This window comes from Eschscholzia californica, unplaced genomic scaffold, assembly GCF_041429995.1.
Source record: "Eschscholzia californica isolate CP2 unplaced genomic scaffold, dmEscCali1.0.p SCAF_1, whole genome shotgun sequence".
NCBI lineage: Eukaryota > Viridiplantae > Streptophyta > Magnoliopsida > Ranunculales > Papaveraceae > Eschscholzia > Eschscholzia californica.
This window is the reverse complement of record NW_028238198.1, coordinates 5,020,358-5,044,020: the sequence shown is the minus strand read 5'-3', so window position 1 is coordinate 5,044,020 and position 23,663 is coordinate 5,020,358. Positions and strand designations below refer to the sequence as shown.

Genomic DNA, 23,663 nt, shown 5'->3' with positions numbered 1-23,663 from the left:
TGAAAAGTTGATGGTGCATTTGTGAGACCAAAGGGCATCACTGATGGGTCATGAAAATGTCCCATCTAAGTCGTTTAATTTAGTCGTTTAGTCCGTTTCGTGTCTTTATTATAATAAAATGGTTGGTTTTCTTGATTAGGTGTCTTTTGTAGAGTTATGTGTGAAAAGTGATTAAACACGGGAGGAAGTTACTTGAAGGGTATTTTGGTCATTTGGAGTCAAGGGTATTCTGGGAAATTTGGACAAGGTCAGTGACGAGTGAAAAGTAGAGTCCGAGACGAGCTCGTAGGAGAAAACGGAAGTCAATTCGGAGTCCGGAAGAGTGAGATATGCATAGTCAAAGTTAGAGTCAAACAATGTAGACTGGTGGGACACTTTCGGGCACCATTCTGGCTGGTGGGATAATAGCAGGTGACGTGGCACGTCCTGAATGCACAAACCGGACAGAATACCGTGGTCCCCTCTTTTCTCCTTTTTAACCACCCGAAATTACCTAAAAGCCCTTCCTTTTTGTCTCACTTTATGTTCAACCAATAAGAAATCATTTCTTGAGTAGAAAGCAACCCTAACTTCCTTTTTAACCCTCTTTCTCTCATTTTTTCCCAATTAACTCCTAAAACCCTAGCCATCAACCCACCTATAAATAAATCTCTACCTCTTTCATTACCCTTTAGACTTAAAATCCCTCTCAAAAGGCTTCCTTCTCTAATTTCTAAGCCACTTCTCCTTCCCTCTTCTAACCCTAAATCCATTTCTTCTACTACTTTCTCTACCACCTTCATCCCTTCTTTCTAATTTCTTTCTACTTCTAATCTCTACATCTAACCTTCTAATTTCTTCATCCAAACTTCTAATTTCTTCATAAATCTCTTCTTCTTCTATCTCTCTTCTAAATTTCTAGCTCTTCTTTCATCTTCTAAAAAGCTATTATTTGGAGTTTTGGGTAATATTCTTGGAACATTTGGAGCTAATATTGGACATCAACATGGAGGCACAAGGAGCTATGGATCTAAATCTCATTTGGTGATTTGTTTTCATTATCTTTTGTAATTCCATTTACTTTAAAATTTCAATGAATATTACTTTAGATTTCATGAGTAGTTAATCTTGTATCTAGGGTGTAGAGGAAACCCATACTTGAGCTTATTTTGAAATATGTTATTGATTAATGAATCCTTGTATTGAGCTTCAATGTCTATTAATTGTTATTTCATATAGATCTTATAATCTTGTCCTTATTCATGCTTCATAGTGAGATATTTCATGCTTTTGTTAAGTTATTAGATGGGATATGCTTATTAGATGATGAATGATTATTAAGGAATATAACTTTTATGTGATAATCAATTAAAATATAAATGATTTTGAAATGTGTTATTAAAGAATATCTTCCGGAATCTAAATAGTTTATTATGTTAGATTTTGAGTTATATATGAAAAAAGGAATTTGTTAATTGAATGCATGTTTTAGATAGTCTATTTATGTGGTGGAATCAAGAACCCTAGATTTCTTTCTCATCTTGATTTCATTATTCTTTAGTCTTTTCTTGTTTTCTTTTAAAAAATAGTTTTCACAAAATCAAACCAAAATTAATGAATGGAGGGTTAATTTAAGATTTAGATAAAATTACTTGTTCCTTGGAACGATTTCCCTATTTACTAATTTTACTATAACTTGATCCCGTGCACTTGTGGGAATAGACCTTTTTTAGGCCTATCAATCACTAAAAATTTATAGTGCCCTTGATGAGTACAAAATGTTGTTTTCTCAACGTCTGAACGATGCACACGTATTTGATGGTAACCTGATCGGAGGTCCAACTTAGAAAAGAATAGTGCTCCCTGCAACTCGTCAAGAAGTTCGTCTATCACTGGAATTGGGAATCTGTCTTTGATTGTGATTTTGTTGAGTGCTTGATAATCGACACACATTCTGCATGAACCGTCTTGTTTCTTTACTAAAATCACTGGTGAAGAGTATGGGCTCGTGCTCGGTCGGATAACTCCAGATTGCAATAATTCTGCGAGGATCTTTTCTATCTCCCCTTTTTGATGATGGGGGTAGAAATATGGCCTAACCGAGACAGGTTGCCCCCCTTTATGCAAAGGTATATGATGATCTTGCAGCCGTAAGGTGGTAAGCCTGATGGTGTTCGAAATATATTCTCATACCTACTTAATAGTTGTTTTATTTCCGGCATGTAGATAGTAGTAGTAGTTATTGATTCACTTTTCTGAATATGAAGGAGAATTCCCTTACCTTTACAAGTGATTTCACCCATTTGGTCACTGTCCACAATCTGATTTGCAGCCTTCTTTAGACCTTGTAGTAATACTTCTTTGCCGTTTAGTTGGAATTTCATTTCTAAGTGTAAAAATTCTCAAAGAATTGGGCCTAATGTTTGTAACCATTGGGTGCCCAGCACTACATCGTACCCTTCAAGAGGTAGGAGATAGAAATCAGTCTGGAAGGTATAACCTTATAAAACAGATCCACATGCTTGCACAACCCTGTGCTTGTCAATCGTTCTCCTGAAGCCACCATCACTTTAAACCTTTTACTCTGTCCTGCATTAAGGAGCACCATTACTGACTTTCCCTTCAAATACCCTCTAACTCTCATGGTCTTCGGATCACAAGTTCCGGAAATTGCATGAAGTGATATGGCTGGGACATCAGTTGGTGATGTCGCCTCAATCTCCATTTCCACATCGCCGTCTTCTGCGTCAATCACGACTTGGATTGAAAACAGCCTTTTGCACTTGTGTCCTGGTCCATATTGCTCATTACAACGAAAGCAAAGACCAAGTCTTCTTCTCTCGTTGAGTTCTTTCACATTCAGTCTCTTAACATGACTTGTGTTGGAAGATGCATTCGTCGGGAGACGTGATATCTCTGCATAATAGGTTTAGGAACGATAATCTTCCTTTGAGAATTGACCTTGGTCTCATAGAGGCGCGCAAGATTAATTGCCGATGAAAGTGTCGTTGGTCTGTTTGCTAATACTTCAGTTCGAATGGAGTCTTTGAGCCCGCTGACGAAGCAACTTACTTGTCTCTCAGTAGATAAGAGTCCTACCTTTGCCAAGAGTCGTTCAAACTGAAGTCGATACTCATTAACCGTTCCTTGTTGCTGCAACTTTGTTAGCTCGCCAAAAAAGTCAATGTTTGGTCCGTATCGAGAATGAAGCCTTTGTTTGAAATCTTCCCAAGATATTGTTGTATATTCTTGTTTTAGCAATTGAAACCATAGTTGTGCTTCGTGTTCCAAATGAAAAGAAGCTACTGAAACTCGTTCTGCCATCGGTGTGTTGTGAAACTGAAAAAATTGCTTAGCACGACAAAGCCAGCTAGTTGGGTCTTCATGTCCATTAAATTTTGGGAAGTCAAGCTTCATCTTTAGAACAAAACCCATGATATTGTTGCTGGATATTGGGTTTTCATGAGTACTTTTATTAGCAGAACCTTCAACCTCTCTCTTCGAAATCCTGGCGAATTCCTCAAACTTTGAGTTGAATTGCGAAAGGCATTTGGTTAACAATCGACTGTTGGCTGCTAGATAAGCCTTCAATTGTTGCCTCTAATTTCTCTACCCTTTGGTCCATGCCTGTGCTCTGGTACCACTTTGGCACGAACTGCTTCCTGGATCCTATTGTGAATAGGATAAAACAAAGATTTGATGCAAAACTGAAGATATTTTCTGGTCTAATGGAGGAGACCACTACCTCACTCAAGCTAATGCTTAAAGTTGATAAAAAAACTCTAATGATTTATTCCCATATTCAAGTGCTATTTATACAAGAAATTGGGAACGGAAGGAAACAAACAAATGCTAAACTTTAGTAACCACTCCTAATTCTAAGGAAACCCCTTTGACTCAAACTCCTAACTTATTTGAATTAAAAAAAACAGAATTAAAAACTACCTTTAGGACTTAGTCAATTGATACACAATGCTTGTGACAAATTGCAATAAATCCTAGATTTTCACTTTCCTTGGGTCGAACTTAAGACTTCCTTGTTGCGGAGTGGGTATCCTACCACTACACCAAGAGGTGGTGCAACATGGACTTTTCTTGTTAATTTTATGAGTATAATTCTACAATTTTCGAGAAAAATTGTCTCTTGTTTTAGCTTTGTGCTAGGAGAAATAAAAAGAATTTTTTGCAATATGAGGGCGACGTGATTATCTCTTCGGGGAAGAAAAACAGCTGCAAGAAAGATACATAATGTTGTACGATATTGAGAGTTGTCAATTATGGTCTTTTCATCTCATACTTCCTTTCTTTGTGAGAAAAAAAAGTATTAAGGTGAAATATATGGAACTGTCAAGTGGCAAACAGTAATTCCAAAAGCAGGAGAGTTTCACCTCTTAAATAAGCTTTCGTCACAAGGGTCGAAGTCTAAAAAACATTTCTAGCTCCAACAATGTGAAAATAAATTTACATCTTTTGGGAGAGAGACTTTTGAAGATGATATAAAAAAGGGTTATTTCAAAAAGGGTTATTTCCCTAATGGCTCCCAACTTTGTGACCAGCTTCCTGCCTGGCCCCCTACTTTACGAGAAATACCCATACGGCCCCCTTCTGTTATAACACCGTTACTCTCTCTCTTCCATTTCTTTTCTCTCTCCTCCAACATGTTTTCTCTCTCTGCCACCTCGTTAAAACCAACCAACTCGTCATCTTCTCCGGGAAGGTCGCCGGCCGACCAATTTTTCGGCCGGCGACCTTCAAACCTAAAAAAAAAAAAAATTATTTTATCTCTCTCTAAAAAAAAACAATTTTTTTTTCACCTCCTCACTCTCTCTCTCTAAACTCCGGCGAAGGGGGTCTACCGGAACAGACCATGATGGTCTGTTCCGGTAGATCTGGAAGGTCTGCTCGGGCAGACCTTTAAGGTCTCCCGAACTCCGGCGAAGGGTAACCCCCTTCGCCGGAGTTTAGAGAGAGAGAGAGAGGAGGTGAAAAAAAAAAAATTTTTTGAGAGAGAGAGAGAGAGAGGAGAGATGAAATAAATTTTTTTCTTTTTTTTTTTAGGTTTGAAGGTCGCCGGTCGGAAAATTGGTCGGCCGGCGACCTTCCCGGAGAAGATGATGAGTTGGCTGGTTTTAACGAGGTGGCAGAGAGAGAAAAGAAATAGAAGAGAAAGAGTAACGGTGTCATAACGGAAGGGGGCCATATGAGTATTTCTCGTAAAATAGGGGGCCAGGCGGGAAGCTAGTCACAAAGTTGGGGGCCATTAGGGAAATAACCCTAAAAAAACATATAATGGGACTGAAAGTCTTCCTTTTCTATCTAACATTTGGGGCCAAAGAGGCCTAAGACTATCCAATATAACTTTCACTGATCTCAGTAGTTTCGATTATTAGCAAGTTTTCAGGAGTAGATTAATTCACATGTCGACTCTTTTAATTAGTTTCTATAGATTTCACTGAACGATAAACAAACAGGTTGCTTGTTACAACTGATTAAGTTCTCGATGTAGTAGAAAGTTGATGTAGCACTATTTACGGACCTACGTATCCATGACTTGTTTATGATCAGGTGTCACCTTAAACCAAAAAATTAATTTATAAATCACAATTTAATAGACACAGTAGACAATTAAGAAATGGTTTAAGACCTTGGTTGATATCTAAAACCGACCAAGAGACTTGATTAAGACAAGTTGAGAATTTAGAAGAATTCAAAAGTTTGGTCGGTGGATACGAAGATCTTCTAACTCACTGCATCTGTTCACATTTTCAACCCAAATTTTGGGTTTTAGTTATAAAAAGCCTTTTTTAATTTCATTAATAAATCCACAAGATCATAGCAAATCTTCTTGTATAATTGTTTATGAACTTTCCCTTCCCAAATGCCTTCTCTCAATAATACAATATAGGAAATAATAAGAAAATAAGTTTCGTTCTTCTAGGTAGGGGCACGTTGTAAATAGTACTTCTGATGCTACGCAAGTTGAGTTCGACTAACTCAAACCTAGTTTTATTGGCTTTTCATATGAAAAAATAATAATTTTGGTGGTTGAATCGAAAAAAGATTTTCCACTCAAAACTACTACAGCATAAATTTTAACATCTACCATTTCTCACTGTGAAGATATTAGAATATACTGATAGTCTTAAGATACTATGTAACATATGGAAGTAATTGATCATTCGTTTTGAGAATCCAATTTTTTTTTAATCCAACTACAATTATACGGCCTTGGACATGTAGAAGAAAGACCCCACAAGCCACAATCAAAGTAGTTTGGTTTCTTTTTGTTGTTGAAAGATTAAAGTAGTTTGGTTGGGGATTATGTCTTTTTTACTAGATGCAACTCACCAAGGTACATAGCTAATAAATAAAAGATAAATAGAGAAGGTGAGATATCTCATTCAAAATTCATCCTACTAAGGTTGATAAAGATTGCAAGACAAAAACATCTTCCTTACGTTAGGACTCTACTATGCTTAATCTCTTAACAAAAAAAAGGACTCTACTATGCTTAAGGAGTACACTCGCTCCGATATTAATATTAGTAATTTTATTGGTACATAAATTAAACTTATAAGATGTAGTTCAGTCATTGAAATGCCACTTTATGCCGGTCACTTGTTCAAATTTAAAGATCACTTAAATGTACCATAAGAATTTTATGGCTCATGAACTAATCAATCAAAGTGGCCACAAACTAACCAATTTAGGTCTAACCTCAAAGTATATACTAGAAAATGCTTCTTTCCCTCATCTATGGCATGTTCATACCTCCATGGCTCTAACCTCTAACCAACAAAGGAAAAAGGAAAGAAGGTAAAAAGAGAAAAGGACAAATGGGAAAATCCAAGAAAGGCCCCACCCTTCTTCTCTCTTTCTTGTCTTTCTTATCCTTCTTTAATGATTTTTATATGAAGTTTCACTTTCACACACCAAATCCTGCTTCCTCTGTAACCTCTTCACTTTCTCTCTCATCCCCACCCCAACATAAGATTGTTCCTCACCAGATCACCCATAACTCTTAGGTCGATTGTATAGGGACACCTCCCTAGTGTATTGAGACACCTGAATATCTGTAACTCTTCTAATGTGGTCCTTATAGACATCCAAATTATCACCTCACTTTTACTCTCTTTCTAAAAACACCCTATCTTCGTCTTCTTCATCATTACCTTATCACTATCCCATGTCCCCGTCACCACCATCATTATCACCACAGTTGTTGATGTCATCGTGATGTAGACGCAGCGGAATAATTAAAGAACAATAAAATAAACTAAGAACAATTAAAGAAAACGATAAACTAAACTTAAATTCTTAATAACTTCAATTGATTTTCTCTTCAAGGTGTATAATAACATAGACTAGATCCCCTTTTATAAGATAACAAACCTTCCTAGATAGACTCAAACTAGGATTCCTAAAATAATAAACTACTCAAACATAGAAACTTTAAAATAAAGAAATATCAAATTAAAGTAACTTCTCTTCTACTAATAAACTACTATTATGACTTAATAGGGTGTGGGCACGCGTGGACGTGGGTCCACACGCCTATGCGCCTGCATCAGCACCCTGTTCCCCAGAATGTTCGTCCCGAACCGATTGTATGATGGAAGCAAGCTCATCAGATCCTTTCGTAATCGGTAACAATGTGATAATCTTCTTCATCCATGGAAATTCAAAAACGTTCAAACGGCCCTTGTAAATAGCATCCACATCCGACTGCCAAGGACGTCCCAAAATAATATGACAAAGATCCATATCGGTAACATCACAAGTAATGTCAGATAAATAGAAAGAGCCAAAAGAGAGGGAAAAAGTACACATTCGATCAACACGGGTCGCAGTACCGGATTGAATCCAAGCAGTATGATAAGGGTGTGGTTTAGGGATAGTAGGAATACCCAAGTAAGCCACAAGTTTGGAAGAAATCAAATTTTCCACACACCCATTATCAATAACAATCGTACACACTTTGTTCAAGACCGTTCCTCGTGTAACAAATAAATTTTTCCGTTGAGAAAGATCATGTTCAAGAGGAGTAAAAAGTATCCGACGAGTTACTAACATAACACGATCACCTGAATCCGGGTCAATATTGACATGATCGGCCTCCTCATCCAAGTAATCCTGTTTTTCCACTAAATTTGCCTTTCCACGTAATGGGCAATTATTAGAATAGTGACCTGTCTCAAAGCAACGATAACACTTACCTGAAGGTTGTTTTTTGTAAGGATTTTCAGGAATGATCTTAGCCCCGTCATCCGTTTGTTTCGAAAGATCAGTATCATCAGTAGGTTGTCAAATATAATTAGGACGATTGTAGTTTCCCCTGAAAATTGATCTAGAATCCGATTCAAAAGATCGAGCCACACTAATACATTCCGATACGGAAGAGAAAGGACAGAGGTTGACAAGATCCTTAATGTCACCTCGAAGACCATCCTTAAATTTTTCCAATTTCATGGATTCAGTATCGGGTAGATTAAGCCGAGTACTTAAACGCTGAAATTCGGAGGCATATTCCTCAACTGAACGTCGTCCTTGACGACAATGAAGATATTCTAGACATAACTAATTTTCATAATCCGGAGGGAGGAAACGGGCCATCATAAGTGGTTTAAGTTCAGACCACGAGGATATGGGAGGAAGATTAGATAACCGTCGTTGTTCAGATTCTTGTTTCCACCACGTTAACGCTGTTTTTGAAAGATAGCCAGTGACACATCTAACCTGTTCTTGTCCATAAACCTGCATAACATCAAAGAAGATTTCCATTCGAGCTATATAGTCCAAAAAGTTTTCAATGTTGATGGAACCGTCATAAGCCGGGACGTCCATACGGATACGGTACATAGAAGAAGGTGGTGTAGAATCGTGATCATCCTCTAGGTGGTAGTCATCCGGATCATCATACTTGGGACGGGGACGAATATAACCGTTACGTTGCATGGAACCGTTATGGTGTGGTTCCGTAAAGGTTGGTCGGTTTTTGACTCTAGTTGGTTCATAATAGTTGGATCGGTTGGTTTGACGGGCTTCATGATGGTAAGGGTTGTAGTCGGCCTCAAATTGGTCTTCACGGTTTTGGTTATTGAGGAATGGGAACCCTATGTCTCGGTTTGGAGTGGGTCTGTTCGGTACTGGTTCGGGTAGACGGATTCGGTTAGGGTTGTAGCTATTGATAAAATCATGGGTTGGGTGGTTGACGGTTTCCGATTCGTGTTGATTGGAGGGGTGGTAATGATCGGTTTGGTGGTGAGGAGAGGGTGTTCCTCGGTTGGGCGTGAGATGTGGTGAGATGGCACGAGAGTGTTGACGGATAGGTGTATCCATGATGGGCCGTGAAGGTTCGGTTCGATGGCTTTGGGTTTGGGTTTGGGTTTCGAGTGGGGTGGTGTTCGGTGAATAGTTTTGCCTTGGTGTTTGAAAAGGGTATGGTTGGGTGGTACTTGGGTTGGTAGTGGAATAATGGGAGAATGAATCGGGTTTGTTCGATGTTAGTTGTTCGTGGAAAGAGAAAGGTGGTGTTGTGGGGTTTATGAGTGGAAAACCGGTGATAGTGGTGATGTAGGGTTGATGTGAATCGGGATTGGGTCGTGTTAGGTTGACCAAGTATGGAATTTGAAGTTGGTGTTATGGTTGGAAGTGATAATGATGCTTGAATGGAAGTAGGAGAAGAAGGAGTAGTGGTAAAAGAGGGAGACTTACATATGCCTTCGAGTTGTTTAGATAGCTTCATGATCGAATCATTGACTTCATCGAATTTTTCCATGGTTTCCTTCTTGTGATTGTCGAATTTTTCCATAGTTTCCTTCTTGTAATTTTCGAAAGCTTCTTCCAATTTTGTAACCGAGGATAACTTCTTGTTGATGTTGTCCCATTCGGAGGCAAAAGTTGGTGTCTTCTCTTTGATTGTTGGAGTAGGAACGGTAGGATTAACCATTGTGATTGGTTAAAAAAAATGGCTCTGATACCACTTGATGTAGAGGCAGCAGAATAATTAAAGAACAATAAAATAAACTAAGAACAATTAAAGAAAACGATAAACTAAACTTAAATTCTTAATACTTCAATTGATTTTCTCTTCAAGGTGTATAATAACATAGACTAGATCCCCTTTTATAAGATAATAAACCTTCCTAAATAGACTCAAACTAGGATTCCTAAAATAATAAACTACTCAAACATAGAAACTTTAAAATAAAGAAATATCAAATTAAAGTAACTTCTCTTCTACTAAATAAACTACTATTATGACTTAATAGGGTGTGGGCACGCGTGGACGTGGGCCCACACGCCTATGCGCCTGCATCACATCGTCTTCTCTCTTTTCTCTCCCCTCTCCCTCCCTCCCTGCCTTGCATTCTAATAGCATCTTCTTCGCAATCTTATTTCTCCTCCATCCCATTTTTCTTTGAGACAAAGGGATCTCATAATCTTCTTCATATCAGACGAGACAAACAGTTGTCTAGAGTGTTTCCTTTGCAGTCGGCCAAACAAGGAAGGAGGGTCATTTTAGAATAAGGGGTCATACGCAAACTTTTCTACCAATAGGTCTTTAACAGTAATAAGTTTAATGGAGTGACCTTGACTTGTAAAATAGTGTCTAGTTACAAAATAGTACAGATGTCCCAATACATATAGTATGTGTCCCTATACCATTGACCCAACTCTATCTCTTTCTCTCTCTAACCATATTATAAGTTATAACCCCCTCTGGTTTCAAAAAGAAAAAAAAAAGTTATAACCCCCTCTCTTCCATATCTATATATGATCTTCAAAAAGCAACAAAAACGAAAAGAAAAAGAGGAGAGAGAGTAAAATTCTAGTCATGGGTTTATGTAGTAACCTAAACGATGTTTCATCAGATTCGATCCCATTACTGTTACTAGCTATTCTTGCCAATTTCATCTGTTATATTCGAACTTTCTTCTTTGGGTTATTTGAATCAATGGGTCTCTCATCAAGATTCGATTCAATATTATTAAATGATCATCAAGTCTTGGGTAGTGAAGAAATTTTTGAATCATCAAATGGTTTATCTTCTCTGGTTTTATTGACTGACCAACTCAAAATGAATCCTGTTTTTGCATTCAAACAAGATGAAGAAGAAGAAGAAGATAGAGATGGGTTACAATGTGTGGTGTGTTTGTGTAGGTTAAGAGATGGGGCCCATGTGCGTAAGTTAGCATGTCGACATATTTTTCATAAAGGGTGTTTGGATGGTTGGTTATTTGATCATTGTAATTTAACATGCCCACTTTGCAGATCACCCTTGATTTCTTCTAATCATGATAAGGTGGTGATTACTTCTATTGATCATCAAACTTCCCTTTTTGGGAACTTCATCCCTTGGTTTTCAATGACATGATGATGTTGATATATAGGTGAAGTATGGACAAGTTGGTACATTACGAAGTATGGGTGTGAAAAAAGTCTGAAAATCGTATGTCCATCATGTTCACATGTACCTATTATAGGTCATGGGTCCAAATCTGAAGACGGGTAGTACCCGTTTGGTCCGCTATCATTTTCGCTACTACCCGTTGGTCTGCTATCATTTTCGCCCCGGGGAGGGGGTGTTTTATGGTTCTTTCTTGCTCATGTAAATTTTAGCTAAAATATTACAAAAAAAAAGTCCTATTCTTATGGTGAATATGACGAGGTTGTGGTTTATGTAATGTATAAATCAATGAATATACATATGATAGTGTGGGAAGCATATATACATGCATGTATCAAGTGCCAAAATTGATTAAAAAAAATGCCAAAATTGATGGTGTTGTGAAGAAACTTGAGGGAAAAGGAAGCACTTTTATCTTTTCTTTTTTTTTTTGATGAAGGTCTTTTATCTTTTCTTGTTTCTTCTTGTACATATTAATGGAGTCGTGAGGGGATAATTGTTTGGTGGGCCCAAGTTTGACCTAGCAAGAGGAAGAGTGTTAAATTGGATGATCACCTCATTATGATTTGTAATTTGTCACTAATTATTCTACTTAATTTGTCATTAGAAACCAATAACACTTTTTTTTTTTTTTGTTAAGAGATAAAATAATATTAAGCTAATAAAGTGTCATTACAATACAAGGAAAACATAAAGTAAGGAATTCTGCTCCAAGTCTTCGATTTTTCCTTCTTTCTGGCCCATTTAGCAAGCTTATCCGCTGGGGTGTTGAATCTACGGCAAGTGTAACTGAATTTCACCTTATGGATATGACGTTTAATCTCTAGAATTTTCCGCAAATGAATTCTGGACTGCCATTGAACTTCATGCTTCGGGTTCTGAATATTCTGAATGATATTAATATTATCACTTTCAATAATAATGTAATTATAATCATGTTCTACCGCCCATTCCAGGCCGGCTAGGATAGCCAAAGCCTCTCCTTCTTCACTATTTCTACTTCTCGTAACGTTCGTATGAGCTTCTATAAATTTAGAATCAGAGTCATGGATAATAAGACTAATACCTGTGATTTCATTCACATTGGTAAATGAAGCATCAACATTAATTTTCAGCCAATTTGGTTCAGGCGGGTTCCATTTTCCTTGCAATTGGTTTTTGATTCTAGGAGTGGTATAAGTATTTTTTGGAAAAGCTAAAATCATATTTATAATAATAGGAAGAGAATTAATTTCATATTGAAAACAGTGATCACATCTAATTTTCCAGATTATCCACAGAATAGTGGCAAGCAGATTCTGATACGTCGGTTCTTTGAAAGAGGGGGTGTTCTCCCATGAGAAAATCCATTCTGCAACATTCGTAATATTCTCAGATATAATATTGAAGTAGAACCAGATATTCCTAGCAAGAGTACAGTGGAGAAGGGCATGCTCGATAGTTTCAATTTCAATGCAGTTTGGACAGATCAAAATATTATTAATATATTTACCGATTCTATCCCTCACAGGAAGAGATTTCGTACAGATTTTCCAAATGAAGTTTTTGATTCTGGGAATAGTTGGGAGAGACCAGATAAATTTCCAATTAGGGTTTAGTGGATGGGGGGAATTCATACTAGTGCAAAGGTATTTATACATGGATTTAACTGTAAATTTTCCTGATTTTGTAAGCGTCCAAATTCTTTGGTCCATCCCTGACACATCAATGGGGATGGATTTAATAAGGTTTTTAGTGTTAGTATCAAAGTAGTTGTTTAGAGCTTCTTCATTCCACTCATTATTACTAATCAATTGGGCGACCTTAGTCACCGAAGGGTCAAAACTCTGAGTTGGTGGAGTATGGATGTCAGGAATCCATCTATCAGTCCAAATATTAATTTTCTCTCCATTGTGAACCTCCCAAGTAATATAATCTTCAATCTGAAGTAATTGCTTCCTGATATTCTTCCACATCCAAGAGTGATGTGGCTTAACTGGACCTGGGTTCTCATTATTAGGGAAATATTTGGCTTTAAGGAATCTTACCCAAAAAGCATTGGGCTCCGCTTTCATCCTCCAAGCGAGCTTACTAAGCATAGCTTTATTGTCGAGTTCCGGAATATGTATACCCAAACCTCCCAAAGCTTTTGGCTTACAAATGGAGGACCATGATTTTGTACAAATTCCTTTGGACTTACCCCACCAGAACGACTTCTGCAAAGTCGAAATGCTTTTGCATATGCCTTTTGGAATGGCAAAACATTGCATTTGGTATCGGGGTACGGCCGCCACGATTGTTGAGATAACAATCGTGCGTCCAGCTTGAGAAAGGAATGAGTGATTCCACTTCTCTAATTTGGTTTTGATCTGAATAAGAATGTCATTGAACGCTCTAGTCTTATTTGCTCCAATGAACAACTGCGCCCCTAAGTATTTATCCGACGCAGAAGCATTATTAACTTTCAGCGAGCGCATGATAAGACGCTTAAATTTCGGATGAGAATTTTTCGAGTAGAAAATATTGGATTTCTTATAATTGATCATTTGGCCAGAAGACTCGCTAAAAGTTTTAAGAATTTGTTTGCCCTAGAAGGGGGGAATTCATACTAGTGCAAAGGTATTTATACATGGATTTAACTGTAAATTTTCCTGATTTTGTAAGCGTCCAAATTCTTTGGTCCATCCCTGACACATCAATGGGGATGGATTTAATAAGGTTTTTAGTGTTAGTATCAAAGTAGTTGTTTAGAGCTTCTTCATTCCACTCATTATTACTAATCAATTGGGCGACCTTAGTCACCGAAGGGTCAAAACTCTGAGTTGGTGGAGTATGGATGTCAGGAATCCATCTATCAGTCCAAATATTAATTTTCTCTCCATTGTGAACCTCCCAAGTAATATAATCTTCAATCTGAAGTAATTGCTTCCTGATATTCTTCCACATCCAAGAGTGATGTGGCTTAACTGGACCTGGGTTCTCATTATTAGGGAAATATTTGGCTTTAAGGAATCTTACCCAAAAAGCATTGGGCTCCGCTTTCATCCTCCAAGCGAGCTTACTAAGCATAGCTTTATTGTCGAGTTCCGGAATATGTATACCCAAACCTCCCAAAGCTTTTGGCTTACAAATGGAGGACCATGATTTTGTACAAATTCCTTTGGACTTACCCCACCAGAACGACTTCTGCAAAGTCGAAATGCTTTTGCATATGCCTTTTGGAATGGCAAAACATTGCATTTGGTATCGGGGTACGGCCGCCACGATTGTTGAGATAACAATCGTGCGTCCAGCTTGAGAAAGGAATGAGTGATTCCACTTCTCTAATTTGGTTTTGATCTGAATAAGAATGTCATTGAACGCTCTAGTCTTATTTGCTCCAATGAACAACTGCGCCCCTAAGTATTTATCCGACGCAGAAGCATTATTAACTTTCAGCGAGCGCATGATAAGACGCTTAAATTTCGGATGAGAATTTTTCGAGTAGAAAATATTGGATTTCTTATAATTGATCATTTGGCCAGAAGACTCGCTAAAAGTTTTAAGAATTTGTTTGAGGATATGAATATTATCAAGAGAGTTACGACCGAAAATAATACAGTCATCCGCAAAGAGGAGATGCGAAATCATAAAGCTAGAATTGTTAGCCGGAAAACCCATAAAGGTATCTGCTCCGACGTCTGCTATGATCAGTCTACTAAGACCCTCCATGGCGAGAGTGAAGAGGAAAGGGGAGAGGGGATCACCCTGCCTGATGCCCCTAGAAGGGTAGAAAATAGGTCCAGGGCGACCATGGGTACTATTTTTTTTTTGTTGAACTGTTAAGACATGGGTACTAGCTACGTGGTGTAGATCCCATTTAACTAATGCAGTTACAAGTATAAAAGGATTTGGTGAAAGATAAAATTTACGAACAAAGGATGAGAAATTAGATCAATAGAAAAGTAAAGACATAAACTAAACAAATAACATAAGAAGAAGATCATATATAGATGTGAGGAGAAGAGTTCTTTTTTTAGAAACGGGATTACGTTCTATGTTGGTCATTACACGGCATTGATACATCGTCAAGATGTGATAAGTACGATAACTGCCAAAAGTAAACTACAAATAAAGAGGTCTAAAGCCCAACAACAGAAAAAAGGGGTCTGAAAACCAACAACAAAATAAAGAGGCCTTTAATAAACAATTTCAATAACCACAGATTCCACCTTCGAGTTTTGACACTTTTAACCATTTGGACAACCAATTATTGACAGGAGAATAATTTGTAACTGAGAACCAAAGGATGTGGGTGAGTGGTGGTTCTGAGTTTGGAACTGCTTCATCTTAAAGGTGAGGTAAAATGACTTAGTTACCCTCTGACAGAGTTTAAACTGTATTTTCTCAATAAATCATGCTCTAAAACAAACAACTAGACTGATTTCTTAGATAACCGACTAAGTTGTTTTAACATATAGGATTTCAATTTTGAATTTAACAAGTCTCATATTAAGAAAAAAAAAAGCATTTTAAGATTGATAAATGCATACAAGAATTGATATTGTACAGTTAACTTTAAGATTGATAAATGCATACAAGAATTGATATAATACAGTTAATTACATGTAAATACAACTTAAATTCCTATAAGAATTTTTACTCTTTGCAACAATAACCATTACTAAAAGTATGATGACAAATCTGCTACTCTTTCATCAATTGTGATGTATAAAGTTAATAAAAGATAAAATTTTAAATTTTGTCATTTTACCTAATTATACATATAATTATTTTTTTACAAATTAAGTTTTTAAAAGAAGACATACAACAAATATGGACGGAAAAGGTATGTTAAGCCGTACTTTTTCTTTTTAATCAGTCAAAGTTTAGGGTCCTTTTGATACGTGTAAAAATGTGAGTAAGAAAGTCGATTTCCCAAAAAAATCAGTTTTCCGTTGTTTAATTGATTATTTTGGGTAAGAAAATCGATTTCCTAAAGAAAAAAAAGTGTGCAAATGATCTTATTTTTTTCTCACCTTTTAGATGGGAAAGTTGATTTCTCACTCTCTTCCCGTAACTCTCTCTCTTTGTTTCTCTTCTACCGTAACTCCCTCTCTTCATCTTTGTCAACACAAGGGGGTTTTAGGGTTTGTTGAAATTCGACAGGATTTGGGAAAGAAAAGGACCCGAAATTCTAAAGGCACTCCTCAAATGCTTAATATTATATAACCTTCTACAAGCACCCACCACGATTTTCTAAAGGCACCACGATTTTCTTAACAACATTACCAAACACTTGAAAACTTGATTTCACATGTGAAAGAACTGACTTTCTTACCCATTAGAAAAAAGTTAGATTTTCTTACTCAGACATTCCCGCGTAACAAACAAACCCTTAATTACTTTCCTTTTGATCACAGGACCTATTGATCTGAACATTATACAACTACCCAAATTTGGGATTGAAAGTCTTTTCTTGTTCATCTTTTTGAACTCTTAAACAAAAAGCAAATACATAAAAACATATCAAGGGAATGATCTAGCTAGACAATGAAACCGGTTTAAGGGGAGTTCTGCGGGCGTCCCTGTTGCTAAAGGCGCACACTTTCCCACATGCGTCTCCATTAGGTTGTAGGCACACTCCTACCTCAAAGCGGGGGTGCCTTAGCACAAGGACGCCAAACCAACATTTGAGAAATATGGGCTAAACAACAAAAAAGTTCGGACTTAGGGCAAACAAGCGATATTAAGGGCATTACAAGGAAAGGAGGCTAAGTGGGGGAGCTTTTAAAATTTCCCATAAACCTTATACACAGCCCAAATACCCACTAATTAATTGTTTGGTATACTAGGAGGCTAGGAGCTCTATAGACACCTCTTTGGTTGCTTATTGAATTAGAATTAGGGGTGAAAATGAAGCCGAGACATGAACCCATGACGTGGTTGAGACATGTCCTTAAAAATATTTTACATTAATATTGAAAGAAGTAATAAGAAAGACACCAACATGGTGTTTGATTTTTTAGCACTTCTAAGTGCTACCACTTACTAAGTGATAATCACTTAGTAAGTGATATCACTTGTAAGTGATATGGCGTTTGTTTCCTATCACTTCTAAGTGCTTGATTTTTGTTTTTATATTAATTCTAAATGTTATAAAAATGAGAAATTGTCTATTTTGACCTTAAAGTATTTACATATTAGCATTTCATACTAATTCATTATGCTCGCGGGATACAAGAGAATTACGATTTATGAATGCTTTATGTCGAAAATATTAACCTCAACTCCTCAAGTAATTAAAAATTATGAAGGAGAAAGAACTTACGTTGCATCATGGAGTTTGGGTGGTTCCGTGACTAATGAAGGAAGAGATGTGAAAAAAATTTAAGAGAAAAGCTTAGGTGAAGGATGAGTGAAGAAGGAAAAGGGTCATTGATAAAGTCATAAAAAGATTTTTTTTACTTATCAATTGTTTAAGATTTTCTTTTTAGTTATAAGTACATTAGTAATTATTATATTCGGTAGGGATAGAAATGTCTTTTTTAGCACTTAGAAAGTAAGTGCAAAAAAATAAGCTCCAAGTTAGAGCTTACTTTTTTGCACTTACTTTGACCCCACTTACAAGTGATATTCACTTATTAAGTGAAAAAACAAACGGCCTAAAATTGCCGGCCCGCACTTATTAAGTGAAAATCACTTAATAAGTGCAAAAATCAAACACCCTCCAAGATTCTTCTCTATCCGAAAGAGGTAAGTGGAATCCTAACTTTAGAAAAACTGTTATAGAACAATTACTTTTAGAGTTAATTCCTATATGGCCCCCTACTTTGTGACCAGCTTCCTTTATGGCCCCCTTTTTTTCTTAAATTCAAATATGGCCCCCTATTTTCAGATAAATGTCATTACTACCCTTCTTAATTCTAAATTTAAAACAAATAAAAAAAATTATTTCCACCTCACCCCTCTCTCTCTCTCCACCTCATCTCTCCCTACACCTCATCTCTCTCTCTCTCTCTCTCTCTCTCCAACTCTCCTCTCTCTCTCCTACTCACCCCTTTCTTCTCCGGCAAGGTGGCCGGCCGGAAAATTTTCCGGCCGGCCACCTTCAAACTTAAAAAAAAAATTTCTCTCTCCTCTCTCTCTCTAAAATTTTTTTTTTTTTGAAAAGTCTCTCCACTCTCCCTCTCTCTTAAACTCCGGCGAAGGGGGTTTCCCTTCGCCGGAGGATCTGTTCACGAACAGCAGCTCTGTTCGTGAACAGATCCTCCGGCGAAGGGAAACCCCCTTCGCCGGAGTTTAAGAGAGAGAGAGAGTGGAGAGATTTTTTTTTTAAAAAAAAATTTTAGAGAGAGAGAGGAGAGAGAATTTTTTTTTTTAAGTTTGAAGGTGGCCGGCCGGAAAATTTTCCGGCCGGCCACCTTGCCGGAAAAGACAGGGGTGAGTAGGAGAGAGAGAGGAGAGTTGGAGAGAGAGAGAGAGGTGAATTGGAGAGAGAGAGAGGGGTGAGGTGTAGGGAGAGATGAGGTGGAGAGAGAGAGAGGGGTGAGGTGGAAATAATTTTTTTATTGTTTTAAATTTAGAACTAAGAAGGGTAGTAATGACATTTATCTGAAAATAGGGGGTCATATTTGAATTTACGAAAAAAAGGGGACCATAAAGGAAGCTGGTCACAAAGTAGGGGGCCATATAGGAATTAACTCTTACTTTTATCTACCCATTTGGAATAAAATTTGAGGCATTCTCATACCTCACAAATATTCTAAGGGGTAGGTTTAACACCTAACTTTCCAATAATTGCATCTAGGTTTAACACTTCAGTATAGCCAACCATTGGTAGCCGAGTTGGTCAGTGTATATATTCTGCAATTCAGAGGTCTCAGGTTCGGTCTCATCAAAGTGTAAATCCAGGAATATTGAACTTGGTATAAATTAAGTAGTTTACGTAGGCTTTAGGCCATTTAATTCGTCGGACTTTAAGTCCAGTAGTATTTCGACAGTTATCGTGTTTATCACATCGTCTCGATGTATCTATGTCTTGTAACGACTAACATAGATCGTAGTCGATTTTTCAAAAGAAAAACACTTCAGTGTTAAAGAAATATATATTATTATATTTTAAAAAAAAAACATACACACATGATATAGATAGGAAATTTTGGTGACCGATGCAAAAAATAGATCTTCATAGCACAATAAACCTAGTATAAAAACAAAATCCATAAAGAAAAATCTAAAATTTGGGCCTCAAACTCATAATATTTTTTATTTTGGGTGTCTCCAAGAGGCCTAGTATATAATATATAGATTAATGTGGATTATATTTTTCTTAATGATTTAGTTGTGGTTTAGTTTTTGCAGTTACGCTTCATAAGTCTAATTAATAATTTTCTGAAGTCTCAGATATTTTTTAGCTTACAAATATTGTGAAAAAATTAAAATAAAAGAAACACTTTTTTTTTTTTTGTTTTGATGAAGTAATAAAAGAAACACTTGAAAGTCTTGATTTTATCCGACAATGTTAATTAAAAAGAACGATAGCAAAATGCATGAATAGTTGAATGATAAGGTATATTCCTAACCAAATGTTCTTATGTTTTCCCGTACTTGAGCACATGCCAAGAAAGACAAAAATAAGGAATAGGGCGATGACATGTGGAACAAAATACATGTTATGTAGGGCACCGACTAAAATTTGTTGATAGATTAGCATAATCACTTTTTCTATTGAAATGACAAAACAAAATGATTCACATAAGAAAGTGATGTTAACGGGGCGTGGTTCTTTAATATTTTTAGGAAATATTGTTGTGAGTAAAAAGAAAATCCAAATGAGTTAAATGTGTGTCTTAATAATTGTTACTAAAACCACGAAGGAAAAACCCCAAACGAAAAGTAAAATAAAAATTGACCCAATGAATCGTTTGGGGTGGGCTTGCCTACGCGCCCGGACACCTTGTTACTATGATCTAGCCAAAACCTCTGCCTTGAATTTGACTTGTCGGAATTTCACCCTTTCAAACACTAAGATCTCACTAGAAAGCAGAGACTCCCTACTTCCATCCAACTTCTCAACTCTCTGTCTCTCCATTTAGTGTGCACTATGCCTAATCCTGTCCATATTCTCTTTCAATTTTGTGGGTGATACGAAGACAGAACAATATCTTGTACGAAGACCATGGTCAAATTGTTCTTTTCATACAATATTGATATCTCTAGATTATGTCTACTTTATCAACTCCATTAACTCATAAACTCCAAAATTCATGACAAAATATAAGAGTTCCATCAATTGCCCTCATTTATTTTCAACTCCCTCGTACTGTATATATGTTCCTATACCCTTATCATATTAGACGAAAACAGAATGTGGAAAAAATGCACAACTATAATGTCAAACTATTCAAAAAATTGATAAGTTGAAAGTTGGGGTTGATCCAGATTCAAAACGATTATTTTGCCCAAATTATCTTACGACCCCATTCAGAGGTTCAGGATTTAGATCATGTCCGAGAGATCCAGGGTCCAAAACTTTCCCTAAACAATTTAACCTATTTTTTTTTCTAACACACTTTGCATAAGGTCCTAACTTTTAATTCTGTTTGAGAGCTGGTTTTGTAATAGACGTTTGCTTTGCTATAAAAAAAATCCGTTTGAGAGCTCCGAAATGTTTGGGCCAGTCGTGGCCCCATCGTGTGGGTTGTCTAAAACCCAAACATGTGCCTATTATGCAGATCGGCTGAAGAGAATGCCTCTCACTTTCTCATCTCCTGCAGCTTTACTGAAACCATATGGAGATACTTCCTCTCAGTGATCGATTGTCCGTCTCCAATGCCATCCACTTTGGATACTTTCTTCAAGTTTTAGAAGTTTGAGAAGTCAGACGATGAAAGGATTCCTTCAGCAGATTACTCCCTTTGCCATTTGGTGGTGTATATGATTAGAGAGGAATAATCGTCTTTTCCGTGATGTCGTTAACTCCACTGATAGAGTTATTATGTCGATCAAACCCACCATTTTCAACTGGGGCTTGCCGACTAGGTTCTTTGAGAATTTATCTGTGGGTTTTTTGTTAAATTCTTGGGAGACTATAGTTTCTAATATGTAAAGTCTCCCGTCTTCTGTTGCTTTTCTAGTTCTTTTTTATGCTTCCTTAGCACTGGGGTAATATATTATCCTTCTTCAAAAGAAAAAATGTGGGTTGTCTAAAACATAGAGCACTACTAAAGGACTCTTAAAAGATAACCCACCCTTCTTTTATCATGGCAGTCCTAATGGGACAAGTTGACATTTTGGGGGTATGAGGAAAGAGGATTCAAGAAGGTAATACTAATAACATAACATAATTGTAACTGATAGATAGTGAGTGGTAGAAACGGTTACAAGTTGGGTATAACATGAGTTTGGCAATTCAGAATAATTTTCTTTCTACAACCCTCTTCTCTCCTTTTCATTCTTATCTTTTTCTATAAATAGGGTTTGCTAGCTGTTTCTCTTTCAAATCATTCCACCAATTCTCCCATCTCTTTCTCTCTCTACTCCACCAGTACTGCTCCATTACTACCATTTCCAGCAGCAAGTTCATCTCTCTCTCTCTCTCTCTCTTTGACAGTAGTGATAATATTGTTTGTTTGTATAGGGGGGGAATAAGGAGTAAGTGTTGTTGTTGACAGAAGATAGAGAGCACAGATGATGAAATGCCAAATAGGTTGTTGTATCTCACTCCTTTGTGCTCTCTATGCTTCTGTCATCACACCAATTGTAACTTCATTTCTCAACCCCCATCCACTATCTACTACTACCTCTATCTATATATATACAGTATACTCTTATTCACAGTTTGAATGGCCCAAAATGTTTTAAGACCTCTCGATCCTTACAAAAATTCGAAAAAATGGTTCCTAATCCCTCAACTATTTCCTGTATTGGTTTATCAAGCCACTATATTAGAGAGAAAAATTTGGTACTTTGAAATGAATCAACTGCTTATATCAAAATCTCCAAATTTACCGTTTAGAAGACGAAAACGGAGTTTCTAGTCTAAGATAACCATATCTTTTTTTTCAATGAGAAACCTATATGTACATAAACCAAAGATTTATTTTTCGTTCTTCTAGGTTATAATATTGAGGATTTTAATTTGGGTAATCAATCCATTTCGAAGTCAAATTGTATCTAAAACTAATTTTCTGTTTTTTATCTAGTTCTTCCAAAACATCCACCTTCGGTCAAGCAACCAGAGAGTTAAAGGAATACTGGGAGGGGCGAATAGGTCTCTCCCTGTGGATAGTTCACCCACTGACAGTGACCAGTTAAGTGTGGTCGTCGCATTCGAATTCGTTGTCAACTTCGCACTGGTTAGTTGATACTCTCCCAAGGGAAATTTGTATATTCCAGTTTTTTGTAAGCAATTCATCTATTTATTTTTTTAAATACACTTTTTCAGCTGTTAATAATTTATAAAAGAGGGCTTGGGCAAACGGCCCAAAATCAGGGGGAGAATAAGGACCGTGCCCAAGGCAGACCGGAATTAAGGATCAGGTCCAAAGGTGTCAGCCCTTGAAACTGGAAAACGAAAACACCTTCGTTTTTACAGATATTACGGATTTGCCATTCAAAACAGAGCGCGAAATTGACCAATTTTTTGCCAAAATTTGACGTCCAGTCAGATTTGACATGACTGCTCCACGCCAACGTCACTTCGCCATAACCTCGATCCCACGTCGTTCAGTTTTGGAAACCGAAAAGTTGATCTCTCTCCCCATTACTCCTGATTCTTCGTTCCCCATTAACGCACAACTCTCACTCTCTCTCTGTAGAAAGAAGTTCAAAACGATCAGGTGGTTTTTTCATTTCGCTAGTCCAAACGAGATCAGTGAAAGATTGTTCTTCAAAAAAGGTAAGTTTTCTAAAAAAAAACAGTAGGTTTCCTTTATCACAAAGAAAACCCTAAATCTGACGAAAAACCCTAAATCTTCCGAAAAATCTCTTACAAATTTTACTTCCTGTTTGCAGATGGTTAAGAAAAACACTAAAAAAACCTCACCAAAGAAAATCACTGATGAACCAGCAACGACGAGATCAAAATTTGTTAAAGAAAAGAAGATGAAAGAACAGCAAGCAACAAGGAGTAGCCCAAGGAAGAAGAAGGTACAAAAGTCCACGCTCTTTTTAGTTCCATGTACATGATCCAGTGTTGTAAAAACTTTTTAGTTCCCATGAACAAAGTATTTCGTTTTACTATTTGACAAAGCTTTGAAGTGTTTTACGGTTACGAACCTAAAAAAACCTAACAGAGGATAGAGAGAGAAAG

General features: G+C 36.9%; 2 protein-coding genes and 1 long non-coding RNA gene across 4 annotated transcripts; 2 read left to right on the top strand and 1 right to left on the bottom strand.

Moving 5' to 3' along the window:
• Positions 1–10,699: 10,699 nt before the first annotated feature.
• Positions 10,700–11,709, top strand: RHA2A (RING-H2 finger A2A). Its single transcript, XM_086638283.1, has one exon. It carries the CDS (start codon positions 10,817–10,819, stop codon positions 11,354–11,356), a length of 540 nt encoding a protein of 179 aa, XP_086494409.1. The 5' UTR covers positions 10,700–10,816; the 3' UTR covers positions 11,357–11,709.
• A 333-nt stretch (positions 11,710–12,042) lies between these two features.
• Positions 12,043–13,467, bottom strand: LOC147563493 (uncharacterized). The gene has a single exon (XM_086634799.1). It carries the CDS (start codon positions 13,465–13,467, stop codon positions 12,043–12,045), a length of 1,425 nt encoding a protein of 474 aa, XP_086490925.1.
• An 8,393-nt stretch (positions 13,468–21,860) lies between these two features.
• Positions 21,861–23,554, top strand: LOC147563492 (uncharacterized). 2 transcript variants are annotated; one of them, XR_015224262.1, is made up of 4 exons: positions 21,861–21,929; positions 22,555–22,707; positions 23,170–23,249; positions 23,366–23,554. It is a non-coding gene; the product is annotated as an uncharacterized LOC147563492 (long non-coding RNA). The 2 variants fall into 2 exon arrangements; XR_015224261.1 differs by having other exon boundaries at positions 21,861–22,707.
• Positions 23,555–23,663: the final 109 nt, after the last annotated feature.